At 38.9% G+C, this 23,048-nt stretch overlaps 1 protein-coding gene across 2 annotated transcripts in view; it reads left to right on the top strand.

Annotated features, from left to right (window-relative positions):
• LOC136857340 (testis-expressed protein 10 homolog) overlaps nucleotides 1-23,048 on the top strand; it is a 165,194-nt gene that overhangs the window by 77,762 nt on the left and 64,384 nt on the right. For both annotated transcript variants that reach the window (XM_068225147.1, XM_067135947.2), the window contains one exon: nucleotides 1,488-1,755. In XM_068225147.1, coding sequence (XP_068081248.1) covers nucleotides 1,488-1,755 — 268 coding nt within the window. The remainder of the gene's footprint in view (nucleotides 1-1,487; nucleotides 1,756-23,048) is intronic.

Below are 23,048 nucleotides of genomic sequence, written 5' to 3'. Positions count from 1 at the left end.
TGGATATGGATTCTGATCAGTGATCACCCTTAAAACTTCCCGATAACGGACACCTTCGGGGACAAAAAATGTGTCCGTTTTTGAGAAGTGCCCGTTATTAAGAAACATTCAAATTTTTGGAAGTCCAAAAAATATTATGTGTCAATGTTTCTGGATATGAATCCATCAGCTTCGTCACAGTACTCCACTTCTACTCGTGTGGCTTTCTTTTACATTGTCAAATCAGGAATGGGAGGGCAAGCTGTCAGCCACTTACTGTAATTACACTCATTTATTTTAAATGTTCATAACGTACAAAAACAGGGAAGTTTCACTATAATACTAGGCTTTCTGCATCAGTTCAAATATGTACAATAAATAATGTGCATAAAAAATGCTAATCTAACTTCAGGAATTGGTCAGTTTTGGTCTGCTTGACACTGACACTGCTAGTTACTTTCTTTCTGTGCATTTTCAAGTTCATTCGAAATTCATTTGCATCACCTTCGTGTAAGAAGCAAAGCTTGTTTTGCATTTTGTAACCAGTGTTCGCACTCTTTTAGAGCTGTTATTTTCATATTTAGAGTCTGTTAACTAGTGTCTGTGTCTGTTTTTAGGAATGTCTGGTGTCGAGAAGTTATTTTCCCATTAGAATCTGGGTTTTTCTACCAGGGATTTGAATACTGTCCACTATTCAGAAGTGTCCATTAAAGGAAGTTTCACTGTATTTAACTTCTGCTCGTAATATCGACATCAATCTCTTTCCATATGTACATTTCTTCTCATATCACAGACCCATTGTACATCGACTTTGTTCTCAAGATGTGTAAATATGTTTAGAAAAAATGTTGGCAGAAAAATTTCAAACCCATGTGGACCATCAGCCAAACAACATAATAATAGCACAGCACTATAAATTTAAATTATGTCAACTTCTCACTTAAGATTTTAATTGTTTGTTAAGTCAAGTGTTTTTCAACACTAATTTTAATAGTTACTTACCTGACAACATCATGTTTGTATAACATTCTTTTTAAATGTATTCAGCATTTACTTATTCATGTACTGTTTTTCAGATGTTAATTTTACATAAGGCTCAAAAGAGCTGAAACATGTACCAGTATCCATGTAAAATAATATAATAATGTTATTTGCTTTATGTCCTACTAACTACTTTAGCGGTTCTCGGAGACCCGAGGTGCCGGATTTTTTGTCCCATAGGAGTTCTTTTATGTGCCAGTAAATCTACCTACACAAGGCTGACGTATTTGAGCACTTTCAAATACCGCTGGACTAAGCCCGGATCAAACCTGCCAAGTTGGGGTGAGAAGCCCAATGCCTTAACTGTCTGAGCCTCTCAACCCGGCATAAAATAATCTTATAAGATAATTAAATTTATCAATGTATTGAACAGGAGAACAAATAGATATTTCCTCTGATCATTATGGCCAATATGGAACCTGAAAATGAATTTAATTAGTTGTAATATATGTATTTCTTTGTTGTAGACTCCTTGGTTCAGGTCTCAATGTGAGCAAGACTTACAGCGCTACATCTTGCCTGGGTTCCCATACACTCTGGCAGACACTCCTTCAACACCATTGGCTAAGAAACTTAAGCTGCAGCAGAAGCAAGAACTTGAGTTACTTCTCCAGAATAGAAGTCCAGTTGGACCAAAATGTATCCAGCAAAATTTGGCTGTCTGTTACCTCATATGTTGTGTACACGATGGATCGGACTCCACAATGTGTCAACTGGTAACAAAGTATATTAAACGTAAGTCGAATTTCAAACTTGAGTATGTAACTTTTTGCCATTTTGCTTAATAATAATAATAATAATAATAATAATAATAATAATAATAATAATAATAATAATAATAATAATAATAATAATAATAACAACAACAACAACAAGAATAATAATAATAATAATAAATCTTTATCTTTTACGGCTTGTCCTGCACCTGTGGAGTCGCGGGCGTGAACTGTGTGGGCCATGTGGATTTGGCCCCATTTTATGGCTGGATACCCTTCCTGACACCAACACTATATACAGGGATATAATCATTATTACCCGTTTTTTTGTAGTGGTTGGTAGTGTGGTGTGTTGTGTTATGTGAATATGAAGAGGAAAATGTTTGGACAAACACAAACACCCTATCCCCAAGCTAGAAGAATTAATCATACACGATTAAAAATTCCCCAGTATTCGGGAGATAGTAGGTTCGAACCCCACTGTCGGCAGCCCTGAAAATGGTTTCCCGTGGTTTCCCATTTTTCACACCAGGCAAATGCTGGGGCTGTACCTTAATTAAGGCCACGGCCGCTTCCTTCCCACTCCTAGCCCTTTCCTGTCCCATCGTCGCCATAAGACCTATCTGTGTCAGCGTGACATAAAGCAACTAGCAAAAAAAAAAAATCCCTGACCCAGTCGGGAATCGAACCTGGGACCCTCTGAACCGAAGGCCTCAACACTGACCATTCAGATAAGGGTCGGGCGATGATAATAATGTTATTGAATGATTGGATAACTTACTGGGAACTGAAGTAAAACATAAAGAAAGTGGGAGATGAAATGCCTGACATGGAAGCTGGCAAGTTCTTGGAAGAGTAAAAGTATATAGGTGCAAAAAGAAACCTTGGGCAAAACTTCAGACATGAATGGGGGGAACAAAAGTAAGTTATAACATCTGGGTTTGGAAACACATATTACTGAATTATTCATTTACAAGACGAATAGTTAGTATTTCCAGTAGCGGCTGTGTGAGGCTGCTGTATGACAGTAGCGTGGAGACAGCACGGCACGACCAGGGAGCTTGTACTGTCACCGTCAATATCCTTGAACGGAATATCTCACCAGACTAATTTGAGGCTGCTCTATCAATTGGGCACATGAAAATTACATTGAAGAAAATTTAGTTTGCTGTGAGAACCTAAATGACATTTTCTGTTGACACTGGATGTCTCATGGCGTACCTGATGAGCAGTTTTTGTTTGGACTGACTCTACCTACACATTTATAATCTATTAACTTCATTTTCCATACTGATGATTCCAATGATCACAAGTATAAAGATTGGACTTTCCATTTGTTATAAGCTACGTAAAATATTTTGACATTGCAGTACCGGTTTTGACCCTATGTGTGGGTCTTCTTCAGCTGCTGAAGAACCTTGGTCTTATTAAAAATAACATATAACATTAAAACACTACTTCTAAATGACTAATTTTAAATTACAATGATGCGTTGTAATATTAAAATATGTTTGGAAGAGAAATTGAAAAGTCTAAAATTGTTCACCAGTTCGTTATAATGTCACTGCTCTTGATGTTCAGTCACATATTCATTTGATTACAGTGTTAATGTGTTGATACTCTTATATTAAGTTTTAAAAATATCTTATTACTAAGTTAAAAGGTACTGTGTTTTGTAAAACTTGCATCAGTAGGAAGTTTAGTAATGAAGTATCATATGTCTTGAAGTACTTGTACAATGAAACAAATGTGAGTCGCGTGTTTTGAGCGAATAAATTTAAAATCTTCTTGTGGTTTGCTCAGGGTTAAGTTGTCTGGGTTGGATGTCCCATTATCTAAAGTGTGAAGGTTCACTGCAATCTGTTGGAGTGTGTCGTATTATCTAAGTAGAAGAAAGAAAAGAGTTTTGCTGTTAGAGAATGTCTATGGAACATGTTATAAAATGTTGCATATGCGTGTTAACTTACTTACTTGCTGTCTTCGGCCTGTCATTTGTGTGATTGCCGGGAGTGCCCCGCCCACTGCTTCAAGTACGACGGGGGCTTGGGTAAGGGCTGGGGTAGGAGGGGGTGTGTCCTGCGGAGACTTGGTTGTGTGTTCTTGTTTCTGTTTATTGACTCTCTTTAAATAAATGTTTTTAAAGGGGGGGATGGTAGCATTAAAAAGGATGTTTGTTTTTTTCTGTTATTTCGTTAAGATGAAAATTTGGGTTGGCATATTGATCCATAATAATTTCGTGTGGCTATTTCTAGCCGGGTGCAGCCCTTGTAAGGCTGACCCTCCGATGAGGGTGGGCGGCATCTGCCATGTGTAGGTAACTGCGTGTTATTGTGGTGGAGGATAGTGTTATGTGTGGTGTGCGAGTTGCAGGGATGTTTGGGACAGCATAAACACCCAGCCCCTGAGCCACTGGAATTAACCAATTAAAGTTAAAATCCCCGACCCGGCCGGGAATCGAACCCGGGACCCTCTGAACCAAAGGCCAGTACGCTGACCATTCAGCCAACGAGTCGGACATATTGATCCATATTAATGTAAAATTCCTCCAATATATTGGGCAAAGGGCCCTTAGAATTTATGCTTAGAATTTCCATATCTTTTTCGATATTAGAAAATTTATGTTAATTATCTTCTATGTGTTGTCCTATAGATGAAAAATGATTGTTTTATAGCATTTACGTGTTCGTTATACCTAGACCTGGGATTTTAGGCTCTAAAAATATTAGTTTTAGGTGCCTAACATAGGCTTTTAAAACAAGTAAATAGGCTTTTAAAAGAGAAAATAGGCACTTAAATGTTTTTAAAATGTGTGGATAGGCAGGAAATAGACTTTAAAATATTACAATATACACTTAAACTGTAAAGTGATACTCTTTTACTTTAACAAAATTAGGACAGAATAAAAAAGACATTTATAAAAAACAATATAAAAAGTTATGTGTCAAAAAAGTTATGGATTATATGATATATCATTATCAGTACTGATCTAAAACCTTAATACTAAAATCACTGTACACATTTACAGCACTGTAGGCATTCAGTAACGGTGTAAATGCGAATGGAGTATGTGTTTATTATTTGTGAGGAACATTCCTACAGTACTTTCATTCGTAGTTTGCTTTACAGTACATAACAATAATCTTCTGCAAATTTTCCACAGTAAGGCGGTGTCTTTTGTCTGTTAAAATCATTTTGAAATCAGAAAAAGAGCGCTCCATACTCACAGATGTTAGAGGGGCGTAGGGAAATTTACCTACATTTTTCAATTCAATTTCACTTGGTAGGTCTTCCTTTTCCCCATCCATTACCTGGTGTACCCTTTTCAGCACTGAATAACCTGGGTTCTTCTGCAGTACACTAGACCACTTGTCTCTTATTTTATCCCCTACCTTTCCCCTAGCACATTGTATGTTATTCTCAGCTTCCTCAAATAGAGAAAATTGCTGTTTGAGACTGTTTCCTTTTTCCTCCATTTTTGTAATGACTGGAAGAAATGAAAAATTTGCCTGAATATACGCAATGTCTCTCTGAACACTGGAACAATCATTTAACAGCTCTTTGACAGACGACACACATGCAGAATTGTCCGTTAAAGGCAAATTGCCTATCGCAGTCATGATTTCCTCAAGATGTTCTGCATAATACAGGGCAGCTCCATCCAGGAACCCCAACGGGTGATGATTGGCTGTGGTGGAAGGGAAATGGAGGGGAGTTTCTCTCGAAACATGGCTATTCTTGATGGAGCCTTACAGAACACTTTCTTCATTGTTGAAATAAGAGTATTTACTGAAGGAAACTCGGCCCTAACTGTTTCTGCGAGTCTATGAAAGGCATGGGCCATGCAGTTAACATGAATTAAAGAAGGATAGAAAGTTTTCAGCAGAGGTGCAGTGGCAATCGTGTAGGAAGCAGCATCGGAGACAAGGAGAAGGACTTCATAATCATCAACACTCTCAGGATACAACAGTTGCATCCTCTTGTTGATGAAGTATGCAATGCTTTGACTATTGACTTTCTCAAGCTGTTTAGAGCAAAGAAGGTGAGCGGTAGATGCCTGATTGGGTTTCAGTTTTCCTACTATAAGGTTAGCAATGTACCTGCCCATAGAGTCGGTGGTTTCGTGCACACACAACCATATGCAAGACTCCCCAATATCCTCCCTGATTGACAAAATGACCCCATTTTAACAAATATCTAAGTAGCTTTCTTTAATGTAGATGCTGATGGGATGTGCTGCTTGGTGTATTTCTGTAAAAAATATCTGAAAACAGGATTATGCACAGCATTCCAGGGGATATTTGCTGCAACTAGGGCTCTACACATATCAGCATAGAAACCATTATGGGTTGTAGGAGATATAGTTTGTGTGAGCAGAGTCTGTCTAATGTTACTTTTCATGGCTGCTTTCGCTTTGTGACTGACAGTATCTGCATGCTGCTGAAGGTGGCATTTTTTCTCATGTGAAATCTAAAACACAATCAAGTGATGTCAATTAGAAACTAAGATGATGAATAGAAAAGGTGAGCTATTGAATAAAATGTGTAATTTTGAACTATTTAAATTAAGCCATTATTACTCTAAAGTTCATTAAGAACAAGAACACTACAGTCCCCGAAGGGCCTTGGCTTTCAATAACGATTGCTGCCCAGCTCATGGCCTGCAGATATTGGGTGGCGTGTGGTCAGCACGATACATCCCTCAGCCGTATTGCCTTGCCTCTGTGAACCTGCTCACTGTAGCTTCTCAGTTGTCCTCACGATGCTGGGTCAACACCGTTCCAGAGCTCACAGATTTCTAAATTACTGCCGATACTAGAAATCGAACCCAGGTCGCATGGGCTACGTCTCTACAATTAATTAGAAGACCCAATATCAAAACCTTAGTTTTAGATTAATATGAAATTTAAGATATATGCACATACCCGTTTATTGCAGTACTGGCAGAAAATAATCTTGCCATCAAAAGTCATCCCTGGAAATTGTACAAGCCATTGTTGTATAAGAGCACTCTTAGATGATTTTGTTTTAGGCATGATGAACTATATTCACTTAAACAAATGTTCCTTCACTGGTGACTTGACACAGTATGTCCCTTCTTACTACCCGCTCCTTGTTCTTCCCAGATAGTCCTCCCCCTCACCCCGTCACTCGACACAGTACGTCCTTTACTACCTGCTCGTTGTTCTTCTGAGCTAATCCTCCACCTCCACCCTTCACTCAGCATTCCTTTGATGACAGTTGTCTGGGAAGAACACATTTCTGTGAAAAACCCACCCTCTGCTGTTCTGCTCGTTCTAGGGATGTCCTGTGTGTGATTGTAAAAATTACAGAAGTTGAATTTTATTTTAAATGTAGAAAATAGGCATTTTAGGCACTAAAATAGTAAAATAGGCTCTAAAGGTCCAAATAGGCATTTTAGGGCACTATAAAACTCTATTAATGTAAGGGATTTATCATGAAACGTCAACATATTTAATAAAAATCATGTTATTTCGTAAGGACGAAATAGGCATTTGCGTTAAAATCCCAGGTCTAACCGGATGAAAAAGCTCCTGCCAGTATGCCCAATGTAACTGGCCTCACAATTGTTACATTTCTTTCGGTATACTCTTGAGTGGTTGTACTTGCTGTTTTCGTTAACCGATTTAGTATTGTTCAGGATGAAGTTTTAAAGGCTATTCTTAAATTACATCTTTTAAAGATGTTAGTTATGGGGTGGATATTGCCATTGTAAAAAGTAAAAAGCACAAAGTCTTTCTTTGATTTGTTTTCTTTGATTGATTTAGATTTCGGCTGATGTTTTATGTTTTGGATGATTTTCTTTATCGAATCTTTGTTGTATCCATTTTGTTTAGCTATTTCATGGATTAAGTTTAGTTCTTTTTTAAGGTCTTCATGGGATAAGGTATATTAAAGGCTCTGTATATCATGCTATAGTAGCCTGCTTTTTTATGGGCGTTGGGATGAGTGGAATCTTGTTTCATTGTGTTTGAAGTTTGTGTAGGTTTCCTGTATATTTTATAAGTTAGGCAATCTTCATGCCTGGTGACTGATATATCTGGATAATTTAAAGTGTGGTCTCTTTCAGTCTCCATTGTGAATTTTATGTGAGGGTCCAGTTTGTTTATCTGTTCTAATATATACAAGATGAAGCGTAATTCGCGCACTCGGGCGTCGCAGCGCGACTCCTCACATGCCAGCAATAAAAAAATGTCTCTTACAAATTTTCGTCTTGCGAGTACATTCGGTAGACAGATGGATGTTGCAGTGGGTAGAGCTTTTGGTTGGCATACAGGAGGTCGATGGTTCGATCCTGGGTTGAGGCACATTTTTTATTTGCTAATTTCCATCTGACATTACATACTGTAATACAGTAAGACACCGTTTCTGAGGTCACATGTATCCTACATTTACAACATTTTGTAACGCTGAAACAACAAATACCGTACCTGGTTAGACTAATAAGAAATAGATAGCTGAAACAAACAGGTTTCACATCTAGTAGATAAAGTGGTGCGAATAAATTCACGCCCACGACGTGGAAAGGGCGCCTTTCAAGCTGACCAATGAAAACGATTGTTCGTCCATTTCTAGGATCGTGGTATGTAAGTGCAAATGGTTTCTAGAGGGCCCATTGCAATCGCTGTTGATGATTAAGATGCCAGATACCATACCACCTGGACTACATTTACGAAATAAAAAACATACGCCTTAACCCAGGATCGACCACTCGACCTCCTGCATGCTAACCCAAAACTCTATCCACTGCACCAACTGTACAGTACGGCCAACATCTTCTGACAGAGGTAGTTACCCTACATGTGGTTACAGTGTTGCCAGATTGCTATTCTTCAACGTCGTTTTTCTGCCGAATATACTCGCAAGACGAAATTTTGTAAGAGACATTTTTTTATTGCTGGGATGTGAGGAGTCGCACTGCGACGCCCGAGTGCGCGAATTACGCTTCACCCTGTATATATATATATTCGTTTATGGCCATTAGAGACCACGTTAGATAACAATTACATGTTTCTGGAAGCCTTCCTCACAGCCCAGAACTTCAGCATCCTCTCTCTGGCAGCCTGTCTTCTTTCATCCATCCACCCACGGTTAAGTTTTGGTTCGTCATGGAATCCCTGAAATCTGTCGATCACTGGCCTAAACTTTGTTCGGTTTGAGATGTCTTCCGAATTTAGTCCCACCTGTCTGAGATCCTTTCTTACCTCCCTGAACCATTTGTCCGACACTTTAGGTCTGCTGTCTAGTATTGTGAAAATCCTTTTCGTTAGTCTCTTCTCATCCATTCTAAATAAATGCCCATAGAATTTAAGTCTCCGTTTTCTCATGGACTCAGTTAGCCTTTCATTGTCTCGGTAAAGTTCTTCCCTTCCTCGCAGCCTATACTGTCCATCCACAATCTTTGGACCCATTATTTTGCGAAGGCTCTTTCTTTCAAATTTCTCAGCTTCTCTCAGTCCCGCTTTTCCTGTCATTTGGAGGCATTCACTAGAATACAGACATTCCGTTTTAATCACTGTATTGTAGTGCCTTAGTTTAGCTCGTCTGGAGATGGTTTTCTTCTTGTATATAGGATATGTCCTACGAAAAGCCGCAGCCATTTTCTCCCGTCTGGTGTTGTTTGCTTCTCTTTCATTTGTTTTCAATTGCACTATTTCACCCAAATACTTAAAGCTATCAACTCTTTCTATTTTACCGTGTTCTGTCTTCAGGTACCAAGGGGCTGTTTTGATGTTTGTTATATATTTAGTTTTTTCGAAAGAAATCTGTAGTCCTGCTTTTTCTGCTTGTAGTTTTAGTACATTCAGCTGTTCTATTGCTGTGTCAGTATTCCTAGATAGCAGCGCAACGTCATCAGCAAAGGCAAGGCAATTAATCATGACACCACTTTTTGACCCTCCAATGTATACTTGGTTAAGTAATCCTTTTCTGTCCAGTTCTTTTTCCCACTCCCGGATAATCTTCCCCAACACACAGTTGAAAAGAATTGGTGACAATCCATCACCCTGCCTGACTCTGTTTTAATTTAGAACTGCTTTGAGTTCTCTCCCATGAACTTAACTTTCGAATGTGTCCCAGTTAAAGTCTGCTTAATAATTGCTGTTGTTTTGGCGTCAATTCCAAATTCCACTAATATATTGAATAGCACTTCCCTGTCAACTGAATCATAAGCTTCCAGAACACTTTGCTGATAGGATGATTTCAATCGAGGAGGAGGAACCAGCTGAAGTATTGACAACTTCAGTACATTTAATAAAAATCCTAAGAAATGGGTTTACCAACTCCTAAAATAAACTTTACTTTATCAAGTAGTTGCAAATTGGTAGTATAGCTATCTAACAGTAGAAGATAAAATTCTTTGGAAGTTTACAAGTTCATGTCCATTGGCCTAGATGGCCTTAGAGGAGGCACGCAGTTTAAATAGCTGTGGAAGGTGTTCCCCTGGTACAGTTTAGCCCTCTTGGAGCTAGGAGCCGATCTGGTCGGCTGCTCACCATCAGTTGGAAGAAGCCAGAGCTCCACCTCCACTCTACTACAGTAAAGTGCCAAGACGTTTTCAGTGGAAATACATGTATTTTAAAATTCGCGTATATCTACCGGTGTATAGCAAATACCGGCATGAAATTTTCTACATATCGACTACATAGAAGAAACAACTGGTTTAGAGTGATATAAAGAGTCAAGAACGTTTTATTGTTGATTTATAGTTGTCCATAGCGTTTATTTTTAGGAAGAGAAAAACATTTTTGCACTTTCTCTCACAATATCTACTTTGAAAAAATCATTTATGATACAAATAAATATACGTAATTATATATAATGTATCTCTAAATACAATTCTATTGAATAACTAATTTGAACGAGAAAAATATAAACAAAAAAAAAACATACCGTATTTTCTGGCATAATCGTCACCACCGCTTAATCTTCGCATCCTTTATTTTCAATACAAAAATCGGACTTTAAACATTTAATCGCATAATCGCCGCACGTCCAAATTTTGTTCACCAATCTGGTTAAAAGGTAAATGGACCTGCAATGTAAGTTGCACATGAATGCACAATTTAAATACGTGTATGGTTTATGGGCAATTTGGCAACACAGTCACATTTGCGAGATGTTGCACAACGTATAAATAAATAATACTGGTATATGTACAACACATGGCTTATCGGTAGGTACGAGTTGATGATGAGCGGCGATCAGCAATTGACACCCGCTGGAAATATCAGGCATCCACCCTTGGACTTGTTATGCTCTTGGGTGATGAAGAGTTGGGATCTTATACCACCTGAACTAGTCTCCAAGAGCTTCAAAAGTACTGGGATTTCGAATGCACTAGACGGATCCAAAATTGACGCGGTGTGGCAGAGAGACGAAGAATCTGATACTGGTATTAACAGCGGCGAGGACGGCTCATCAGATACCGAAACCTGCGATAGTGACACAGAAGATTAGGAATAAATTGTGTACTGGTAAGTCCGTATTTCACAACAAAGCGATAATTTTTTGCAAGTGTAATATTTTAACTTTAATACTCAAATTAATGACAATTAACTTAATACAGTGAAACCTCGATTCTCCGTTTTTCGAGGGACCATGAAAATAAAACGTACAATACGGGAAAACGGAAAATCCGGGAATGAATGAAAACCATCAAAAATTTGGCTAAACATCACAAAAATGAAATATGTATAATTATAATCTTACAAAACTCCTAAACCAAACCAAACTACAGCCCCAGTGGAACTTTGCCTGCCAAGCGGCCGCTGCTCAGCCCGAAGGACTCCAGATTACGAGGTGCGCATGGTCAGTGCGACGAATCCTCTCGGCCGGTATTCCTGGCTCTGTAGATCGGGGTCGCCATCTTACCATTAGATAGCTCCACAATTAAAGGTAATCACGTAGGCTGAGTGGACCTGGAACCAGACTTATATCCAGGTAAAATTGTCTGACCTGGTCGCAATCGAACCCGGGCCTCTGGATGAGAGGCGGGCATGTTAGACCACGAAACCGCATTAATTACCGGTATGCGAGTTCAAAATCTCGATACTTTATATTCAGTTTTACAGGGGAATCTTCGTCAGTTTCCCGTGAAAACTTCTTTCAGGTCAGCGACTTTGATTAGGCTAGCCAAACTCTTCGAAAAATCTAATAACGCCAAGCCAAACGACAATCGACCACAAGTAGTTTTTAATTCTCTCATCTAATAAAATAAAGCACATTAGATACGAAAGCACCCAAAATGAATGTGAAATCCGTTCATTTCTTAATCTTTCATTGTAATTTGGTCTCCGGTATACTGTTTGTAGTCAGTTTCTGAAAATCTCGTACCGCGCAAATTAGGCCTACGTCGACTTTTAAAGGTTATGTTGAACTCGAAAACATGGTTTCGAATATAAGTATCGATTCTTAAAAGTTCTCGAATGCATTATATTCAATTCTGCGCGTCACAATCCAACCAAATTGGAAAGATAAAAGAAATATCAAAACTTCAGAAGTTACGGTTATTCGTGACCTTGAGGTCATCTGGAAAGCGCGCTCGCTGCACATGTCAGTGCGAGTTTGAAATTATACCAACCATTTAAAATGTAACGTGCGCAAATAAAACGACTGCGGTTTTTGGTATTTTAACACGAAAACGTAAAATTCCCAGTCTTACATTAGGACCTAAACAGTAATAGGCAATTCCAAGACCTCCCATGGCTTTCTTTTTTTTAAATTACATTTAGGTGCAACATGTGTTTTGGTCTCGCTAACATAATCATGTACGATAATATCAAAAATACTGAATTTGTGTTAAGAAGCAGTTTCGATTCCTGCCTGAAAGCTCAGTTACTCTGCAGTGCCCTGAGCAAAGTGCCAAAAACCTCTTCGGCAGTACGATCGAAAAAAGTAAAAATATAAACATCTAACCCTGGACGTAATATGGACGTTTTGTAAGTGCGAACATTTGACGAAACTCGTTCCGTCTTCAAGCAGAGCTGTCGAAATGCGCCGTGTCTCCTTGCAATTGTTGTTGCCACACTCTGCTTTATGATTTTCCGAGATTCTCTAAACAATACCACCCGAATGCGATGCTAAGATGGTCCCTTATGCAAGTTCACCGCCGATCGCTTTTCCAGTACCGGTACAGTACTTGCTTTAATTATCGCAGTGACGGGGCGTTAACGCCAAGATCCATAAATATGCCATAGCCGTCCTTTTGTGAGATACAGTTTATTAAAAAACGATTGATCGAGGATTTAGCGTTGATGGGACTGGAATTTCTGGACGGTTGATCCGGGAAATCGTTTCTTCGAGGAACGGATAATGCGGGACTAATACAACGTGATTTAATTACGATGCTCGCGGGACCACGTAATTTGAACGCATATTCCGGGAAAACGTATTTTCCGGGAACGGATAATCGAGGTTCCACTGTATGTTCATTTTTATTTTCAGGTTGGAAAAATGTTCGCCGAATTGTTGCAAATAATTCTGTAGCTTGGTTCTAAAAGGGCCAATGTCAAAAAACCTGTTTTTGAGCTATGAGCATTTGAAGTTTTGCTTATAGTTTTCCAATTATTTTTTTCAACAACTAACTATAAATAACTTTATACTTTCTTTGTGGAAGTCACCTTATTAAACGCTAATTTTTCTATTGTATTCTTTAAAAATTTCCAGGTCTCTAATCTTTATTGGTAATCTAACATTATTGGCAAGGGCTTATTTAATTAAACGTTAACTGTTCGTTTAGTACTTAACAGAGACATTGGCTCTTTTAACATGTTGCAAGCCAGGATAAAACGCGTTTGTATCAGTTGATATCTCAATTTCGATAAACAATGACATTGGCCCTTTTAGAACCAAGCCACAGAATTATGAATTTCGTTTTAGACTATTTTAATTATTTTGATGTACAAACGCGAGTATTACGTGCATCTTAAATTTGTGTCAAATACAGTTTAGTTATAAATAAATTTTTTGAGTAACACAACTACTGTTATTAAAAACTATTCGTATAATGGTCGCACCTTACTATTTTTTTGAAAATTTTTGTATTAAAAGTGCGACGATTATGCTGGGAAATACGGTATGTCACTAGTAAAAACAAGACAATTTTACTCACCGATAAGATTTGCGTATATATATCGATGTATGGCAAATACTGACAAGAAATTTTCTACGTGCGGACAACATAGTATAAAAATAATTCTGAATTATTAAAAAATAAAAAATATTTGATATTATAGTTTTTGTTTTCAGCAAAATCATTTTCTTGTTTTCTGTTCTAGTATCTATTTGGAAAAGAATTTTACAATACAACAGAATATACGTAATTAAGAAATCTATGGCGCTAAAGCCCTGATTTGCTTTGGCCTACCAAGCGACCGCTACTCAGTTCTGAGACCTGCAGTTTACGAGGTGAGGCATGGTCAGTGAGACGAATCCTCTCGGTCATTATTCTTGTGGTTTTCCGTGGTTTCCCATTTTCACACCAGGCAAATGCTGGGGCTGTACCTTAATTAAGGCCACGGCCGCTTCCTTCCAACTCCTAGGCCTTTCCTATCCCATCGTCGCCATAAGACCTATCTGTGTCGGTGCGACGTAAAGCCTCTAGCAAGCATTATTCTTGGTTTTCTAGACTGGGGTTGTCCTCTCACCTTCAGATATCTCCTCAATTGCAATCACTTAGGGTCATTTAGATTGAGTGAACCTCGTACCAACCCTCAGGACCAGGCGAAAATTCTTGACCTGGCTGGGAATCAAACCCATGACCTCCTTGTGAGAGGCAGGCACTCTACACTTAGCCCACGGGGACCGGCATTTACGTAATGATAGAGGACTATGTGACAATGAGGTTTAGCAGTGAGAAAGTTAAATGTAAATTGAAGTATGATATGGCCGGAGAATCAGACGGAGGGGCATGTTTAGGTCCAAGAAGTTCCTTGAAGGAGACAGGAGGTTGAGAAATGTTGTCGGGTTCATTGGGACAAATTTCCACAAAATGTTCTCCAGAGTCATCGTCGTCATCATCTTCGTTATCACTAGTTTCATCTACCATCATATTAAGGCCCGGTTTCACAGTTTGAGTTTAAGCCGAAGCTTTAGTAAGCCACGCACACCGCTTAAGCAAGGCTTACTCTTTGGCTTAAACCCTACGAGTTTCACAGTAGGGGGACCATGTGCAGCTTTACTAAGCGGAACATCTCCGAAGTTGGTAATGCTTGCGCATGCGCAATGATTCAATCTCATCTTTGTTTACATCCGTAGGCTTTGATTGATTGACTTGTAGGTTATACATCGTTTATCAGCCAAGATAATTTAGAAAAATGAACGGAAAATGTGATTCCAATAATAGTAACAAAAATAAAGTTTAAAAAAGGTCACTCGGCCGTCCTGCTGACACGTATTACCACTACAGTCTAAAATGGCCATAACTTCTGAACCATTCATGCAAATAATGTCCTGACAAGGTTATTGTAATCCTTATAAAATACTGGAGGAGGTCAAACAATTTATTTCGATGAGGAATTCGAGGATAATATCGAAATATTTATTTAATGTTAAGGAGTTATATTTTTACCGCTGAGTATAGCATAAAACCGCTTCTAGAGGGCAAACGGTTGGAAACAGGTATATACCATCGCAGACTTTTTTGTAGAGGTTTCTATGCTCTACAATTCGTACACTTACACTTGGGGTCTATCGTTGATGGTTCACGCAGCGTAAGCCAAGAAAGCAAGTGACCGACCGACCGACATTTTTGTTTCTTTTACTGTATATCGGAACACGGAGACTGTATTATTTCACGAGCCTCGAAATATATTCAGAAATATAAGTTATTAATAATGTTAATGTTACTGGTTTTACGTCCCACTAATTATGAATTTGAGCACCTTCACCACAGGACTGAGACAGGATCGAACCTGCCAAGTAGGGCTATAAGAAGGCCAGCGCTCTACCATCTGAACTGAATCCTTAGCTTAAACCTCAGTTTCATACAGCTTAAGCCAGTCACAGATAAGCTCGGCTTACCAGTTGCACTCCCCACTGTGAAACTCGTCCAGAGTTTAAGCTCCCGCTTAAGCCCGATCCAAGGCTTAAGCGTATACTGTGAAACCGGGCCTAAGAGTAGTTATAGTCCCGTTAGAAACAATTAAACGTCTCTTCTACGGCTATGGTGATTCCGCGGGCGTGTCCGGTATAATTTCTCTGAACTAAATTCACTATCGCTATCCGATAAATCATCCGCGTTAACTTCACATTGTTCTAAATACTGCATTAATTTATCGTCATCAATACCTGCTGAAAAAATATCACATGAATAAATTGCCATTTTGCTGTCACAAATCCACTCACTGCAAGGAGCAATCTCTTACTGACCGGTCAGCGGTATTTGTAAACACAGGAAACGACTCTTATGAAAGCTATAACACCCTCTTAGAACTGCCAAAGCAAGGTCAGGCGCACAATAACGTGTAGCCCCTTTACTACAGGTTGTAACAAAAGTATGCACGTCACTATATATTTATCACAGAATTTTAAGCCGGCCGATTTAAAGGGCAGATGCTCGCACTATCGCCTGTTTCCAAGAGAGTTAAATACAGCTTTCTTGAAGAAAATATAATACGATTAGCACACGACCACACTAGAAAAGAATTTTTGCAAAGGATTAACATGTTTTATCATGAGTACAGGATTGGTAGAAGTGGACAAATTGACCTATAATTCCCAAGGGGCTAAATGTCACTAACAGAGTTTTAAGGTACAGTAGAAGTCCACTATAACGACTACGGCATATAACGAGAACCCCGCTATAACGAAAACTTTTGTTTGTCCCTTCAAAATTCCTATATTAAACCGTGTATTATTCTTCGGTTACAACGAGAGTCCTATCACTGATGCATCCGTTATTACGAGCGATTTTTCCGTTACCAATATTTATGTGCCCCAGCGATTATGTTGCATACAATCAATCACCTTCAGTATTGTTTCCTCATACTCCCCTAACGAGTTCTCTCATCGACATTCAAAGACGATTAGTAATAACCGTCAAAAGTTAGGTGACGCTGTTTGAACAACAAAACTGAAAGGTTTGCCACAAAATGTGATTGATCGGTATGGTATAGTTTTCTCACTATGTGCATTTGCGGGCTCTCTCGTCGACATTCAAAGGCGGTGTTGGAGTCGATTAGTAATACCCGTCGACTGCTGTTCTCTAAAGAAAATTCAAAATGAAAGAGGATAACACGTTTATGTAATAAATGTGTAAATAACATGGCCGATAGCAGTTGTTAACGGGTTAAAAATAAAGGCTGAAGTAAACGATCTCTTAATTTTAATGTTATATACTGAAATTAAGTAAGAATGTGATACATAGAGATGGGAATTATAGGCACGAATAGGTTAGAATGCAAAAGTATTTGAACAAGGCGCAAGTGAAATCTAGCCGCTCTACAGATATGTCGGGGAGTTGCATAAATTTTAGGGGTTCTAATAGTTCAGATCGATAATATTTATGCAAATCTCATCGCAGAACCGTCATGCGGGTAACATACACTTGCGCCTTGTTCAAATACATTTGCATTCTAACCTATTCGTGCCTATAATTCCCATCTCTAGTGATACACCTCAAGATAGGAAAGAGTACATCACTGATTTCGGAGGATAGTTTATATTTTCTCGTGTCTAGTTTAATTTCGGAAAGGCTATTCCCATGTAAATTTTAGCAAGGAAAGTAACTGTTTTATAGGAAGCAAGAATATTTTCCTGATGAATCGTCGTATTGTAGAGACGCGTGGAATAGGTATTGCCGATATTATGATGCCAGTTTTAAGTTAATGTTTATTAAACCCATTGAAATATGGAATAATTTTTGCAGCCGCAAAAGAATACACTATAACAAAAGCCAATGTTCGGCGTTTAAAAATAGTCTAAAATGCGTACTGTATAAGAAAGGCATTCGTATGATTTTACAAAGCACTTTTTAAGATATTTAAATGTTTTGAAGGAAAAAGTGGGGGTCGTCTTGGATTAGGAGAAATACGGTACTATAATTTTTTCAGAACGAAATTAAACATTCATTTCACGTAGTATCGGATTTCAAAAAATAACAAACAAGTAAGCCGTAGTGTGGATATATTCCGTGAAAATACAAGTTTTGAACAAATTGATTGCAGTTTCATAGTGATTTTAATGTGTATGGTGTTTTCCCGACCTTTACAAAAAATCGGATACAACGACAATCCGTTATAGTGAGTAAATTTTTCGCTGTTATGAATTCTCGCTGTAATGGACTTCTACTGTATTTTAAAAATCTTTATTTTGTGAACATACAATGAGGTAAGTATTCATAATCTTTATCATCCTTTAACCATCTCCAGTCGCCCAGGTGCGGTACAAGAGCAATCTCCATCTTCGTCTATCCAGGTACATTTCTTCCTTCTCAACTTGGTGCCATTCCACTCCTCTTCCTTCCAGATCCTGCTTTACTTGACTGATCCACTGTTTCTTTGGTCTGTCTCTAGGTCTTTTGTCTTACAGTTCCTTTTCTAGCCATTTTTTTTTTGCTAATCTCATTTGATCCATCCTTTTTTTACATGGCAATACCATTTGAGTCTTGACATTCTTACATTTTCGCTTAGCAACTGCTTTACTTGTGTCTTATGATGGATCTCTTCGTTCCAGATCTTATCTCTTCTTGTTTTCTGTACCATTGACCTCAGGAACTTCATTTCTGCAGCTTGAAGTCTGCTACTATCTCTACTGTTGATCGTACAGGTTTCAAGGGCATATGTAGTTATTGGCACAAAATATACCTGACAAAGTGTTTTCTTTGTACTTAACCCTTTGCCCTCGTATATTTTCTTAGCTGTAATGTCTCCCAACTTGTAATATTTCAGTCAGTTTTTGCCATACTGGGAGATGTATTATGAAACACTTATTTACATTTACAACAATTTTGTACAGGTTCAGAGTGCAAATATATTGTGCAAAAAGACATAAGAAAGACACAGATAGTTTTTTCCCACATTTTAATTGGAATTTCTGGAGGGTGTGATACTTTTTGAAGCCCAGACTTGGGTGAAGTCCCGGTTGCTTCTCACAGGTTTTGCAGAAGTGAACCGTTTCTTGCCTCCCCCACCCTCAACTTTCCTATTGCTGCAAACCTTGCAGTCCGTTGTTTTTCCTTCGGGATGGGGATAAAGGAAACGTAGCTTGCCATTTAGTCGCACTTCATCATCTGTAGTGGATGGCTTGCCCCTCTCCCTGTTCTGATTGTTCCAGATGTTCCCAACAAGTTACTGAACTTCATATGTGACATTTTAGGATTGGATTGCTTAAAGAGAATGTAGGCATTCACGATGGATACCTCCAGAAGCTAGAATACATTTTCCACCACCACTTAACTGATTTACGTGTAAAGGGGTACTAGTTCATGTAGTGGTCAGAAACATCAACTCCTCGCAGGTACTTATTATAACTACGTACAACAACTGGTTTATTGACAACTTCCTCAACTCCTCTCCTTATTTTCCTTTTCACCATCTGAGTGGAAGTGTCGTAGAATGTCGACAGCATGGCATATGGGATATCATCTTTTCTCACTGTTAAGCTGCTTCATTTTCTTCGTTGCTTCTTTTTTAACATAGGGAGGTAGGCCTTTCCTGCTGACCATTACAGTGCCTGTAATGTGGATATTCAGTTTCAGTAGTTCAGCTGCTAACTCGTAACTGGTATAAAACCGGTTCGTGAAGACGTGAAAACCTGTTTCATTGCTGCAAACCTTGCAGTCCTGCAAAATGTTTGTAACCAAATGGATGACAATCCTAGTGGTAAAAGGTAAATCAGTCCTAATAAGTACTTGTGTTGTCATTGCAACATAGTAAGGTTCCATTGCACACACATACCCAGTAACAGAGTCAGAAAGTACATAAATACGAAGTCCCCACTTGGTTGGCTTTTGATGATTGTAGCACTTCAAAACAATACGGCTCTTGAAACCTACAGTGCTTTTGTCAACACCCAAGTTTTGCCCTGGACCGAGCTCGATAGCTGCAGTCGCTTAAGTACGGCCAGTATCCAGTATTCAGGAGATAGTAGGTTCGAATCCCACTGTCGGCAGCCCTGAAAATGGTTTTCCGTGGTTTCCCATTTTCACACCAGGCAAATGCTGGGGCTGTACCTTAATTAAGGCCACGGCCGCTTCCTTCCCACTCCTAGCCCTTTCCTGTCCCATCGTCGCCATAAGACCTATCTGTGTTGGTGCGACGTAAAATAACTAGCAAAAAAAAAAGTTTTGCCCTGGGATGAAAAATTCCCTGAATTATGTAACCAAGTATGACACTGCGTTTTCTACTTTAGAACCCCTTGATTGTGGTCCTACCTGGTCAGTCTGAGGGGAGGAGAGATGGAGATTCCAAAATATCTGTAGAAATCTATCCCTAGAAAACACCTCTTTGTAAAATAATCACTTATCTAACCACATTTCTGCCTTACTGTTTTTTCCCATATTTATCACTACACCGATAAAGGCCTTCAGTTCTTCTACTGTGACATCCTTCCATGAACACCATATAGACCGTTTCTGAAGCGGAGTGTTTCTCTGAATTTTTATTTTCGCATATTCGTTAGTCTCATTCGTAATGGAGGTTAGTAGCTGGTCAGTAAAAAATAATTGCCAGTACTGTAATTCTGTAACAGGCCTATTGCCATGGCTTACAAATCCACTTACTGACCTAAAAGGGAATTTAGGCAGGACTACCTCACTGGTAGTGGACGATCTACAAGCAGTATTAGAATTTTGTACACACCGGTGAGGTTTGGGTTGCCCCCAAAATCACACACATCGCTGTCATAATCATCACTCAGATCACTTTGTGAAACATCACTTTCATCACTTGCCTCAAAAAGTTCATCACATTCATGGTCACTGTCCATAAATTCAGTCGATGTCACCAATATTTCATCCTTCGTCAAGCCGGGCGCTGCCATTTTCCCATGATCACTTTCCATTGAGCATGTACATCACCAAGGAAAGAGAGTAATATTGTCGTCGCATTCTAAAAGAATTCATTCTCACAGTGCCCAGACGACAGCAGCACTCTTCGAATAATAAATAGATTCCCATAGAGAACCTGAAATATTTGTTCCGAATGAGTAAATTTATAATACCAATATAGTTGGTCCATTATTGGACATTATAAATTTTCCAGCTAACTCATTCCTGGTTGCCAGCATTTCACCCCAGTGTGCTAAGTTGGGCTCATTAGTTGGTAAATAGCACACCCACCAAGACACTTGGCTAGTGCAAATCTTGGGGGCCACTGCGTAGGCAGGCACCAATTTTTGAAAATGAGACAAAAGTATCTCATAGTGCATTGGCACTGCCGGTGGCTCCAAGTAGCTTTTAGTAGCCTTTAATTATAATTGTAGTATGTTAATTTTAGGATGTTTTTAATGTGTAACATAATTTTCGTTGTAAACCATGTATGAAAAGGTAATGTTTCAGACATTTGACTCTAAGGTTACCTAAAGGCTGATGATGCTCTTAACAAGGGGCGAACATGTCCCTGAGAAGTGTATATAGTATTATGTAGCACGTGGCTTGTATTGAATAGGTGGATTGGTGTTGGACTTTATTAATTGGAGCGACCGCTCGTATTGCCTGCTGTACTGGCATATGTGTGTGAGTTCGGGAGTGTGTGCGTGAGTGAGGGGAGTGGAAAAATGATGTACCAGTCAGTTCTCTTTTCGTTTTTAATTTGGTTTCTGTACCTTATTTTTGTTCTCGATACAGTATTACTTATTTGTCTTGGTCACTGTCTCGGGCGCTTGCTTGCCCGTGAGGCAGCCATTTTTTTTAACTTTCATTCTTGTGGGCGATGTGCATGGCTGTGTTTTCTCCTTTGATTTTAAATACACTTCTTTGGTCCAGAGACATACCTCTCTCTGGCGTGATATTGTCTTTCATATTTGTTTTACCTGCCTTTTCTTCTCCATGATGCGGAGAGGTTTTTCATAGAGATATGGCTATTGTTGTCGTATGGATAATGAGCGAAAAGAATGTATATGCTTGAAAAAAGTCAATCTCTTAAAAAGAACGACCTAACTGGGCCGTGTGAGCTGTATTAATACCTGCACATGATGTAACGAGGTTATATTTGAGGCGGCGAGCTTTTGATAATAGTTATCTGTATCTTGGAGTGTAATAACGCCGCGCTCACGTTATAATGTTTTGACATCCATTGAACAAGTATGCTTATGTTACAATCCTTTTCCCTTTTTAAGTTATTGACATCACTATTTTGCTTATCTGTTTCAATTTTACTTTATCAATAAACCCCCATTTAAGTTTTGTTCGGATTTTATTGCTGTGGTATTAGATTGATATCCTTATTCATCAATAATGAGGGACGTTTTCAGCTCAAGGCTGTGTTCTCCTGACCTTTCCTAGTCATGGTCCACGCCTCATTTTCCCCATACATGCGTATCATTTTACGTCTCCCATCATCGGTAGGGAAGGGGGTGGTGCAGGCTATATAAAAGTTAAAGATGAGAAACATGAAATTCTAGATGTAAGGCTCATTTCTAAAGATACAGTAATAGGCAACTTGATGTCTTTGGAGTGTACAGACCGGGAAAGGGTAGCGCTGACACGGATTCAGAGATTATTTGATAAGATAATTAGTTATGTGGGAAACGACATGGAAAGGAATGTGATTGTAGTGGGAGATCTGAATTTACAAAATGTCAGTTTTGAAGGAAATGTGAATGTCAGGAAGCATGACCAACAAATGGCAAATAAGCTAATATGGGAAAGACAGCTGATTCAGAAAGTAACAGAACCAACTAGAGGGAAAAGTATCCTGGACCTGGTGCTGATAAAACAAGATGAGATCTATAGAGAAACTGATGTAATAGATGGTATTAGTGACCATGAAGCTGTTTTTGTCGTAGTTAAAAATAAATGTGATAGAAAGGAAAGTTTTAAAATTAGGGCTATTAGGCAGTACCATATGGCTGATAAAGCAGGCATGAGGCAGTTTAAAAAAAGTAATTATGATCGGTGGAAAACGGTAAATAAAAATGTAACAGACTCTGGGATGGGATTAAAGCAGTTGTTGAGGAATGTGAAAACAGGTTTGTACCTTTAAAGGTGGTAAGGAATGGTAAAGACCCACCTTATTATAATAGAGAAATAAGGAGACAAAAGGGCCCTTTACACGCTCAGACTTGTCTGCGCAGACCACGTTTGCAACGACCGTCTGCACATCTGGTCTGCACTGTCCACGCTGCGTTTACACGT

Source organism: Anabrus simplex, chromosome 1 (genome assembly GCF_040414725.1).
Source record: "Anabrus simplex isolate iqAnaSimp1 chromosome 1, ASM4041472v1, whole genome shotgun sequence".
Classification (NCBI taxonomy): Eukaryota; Metazoa; Arthropoda; class Insecta; order Orthoptera; family Tettigoniidae; genus Anabrus; species Anabrus simplex.
Note: the sequence above shows the minus strand (reverse complement) of the source record. Positions and strands in the feature narration are given on the sequence as shown.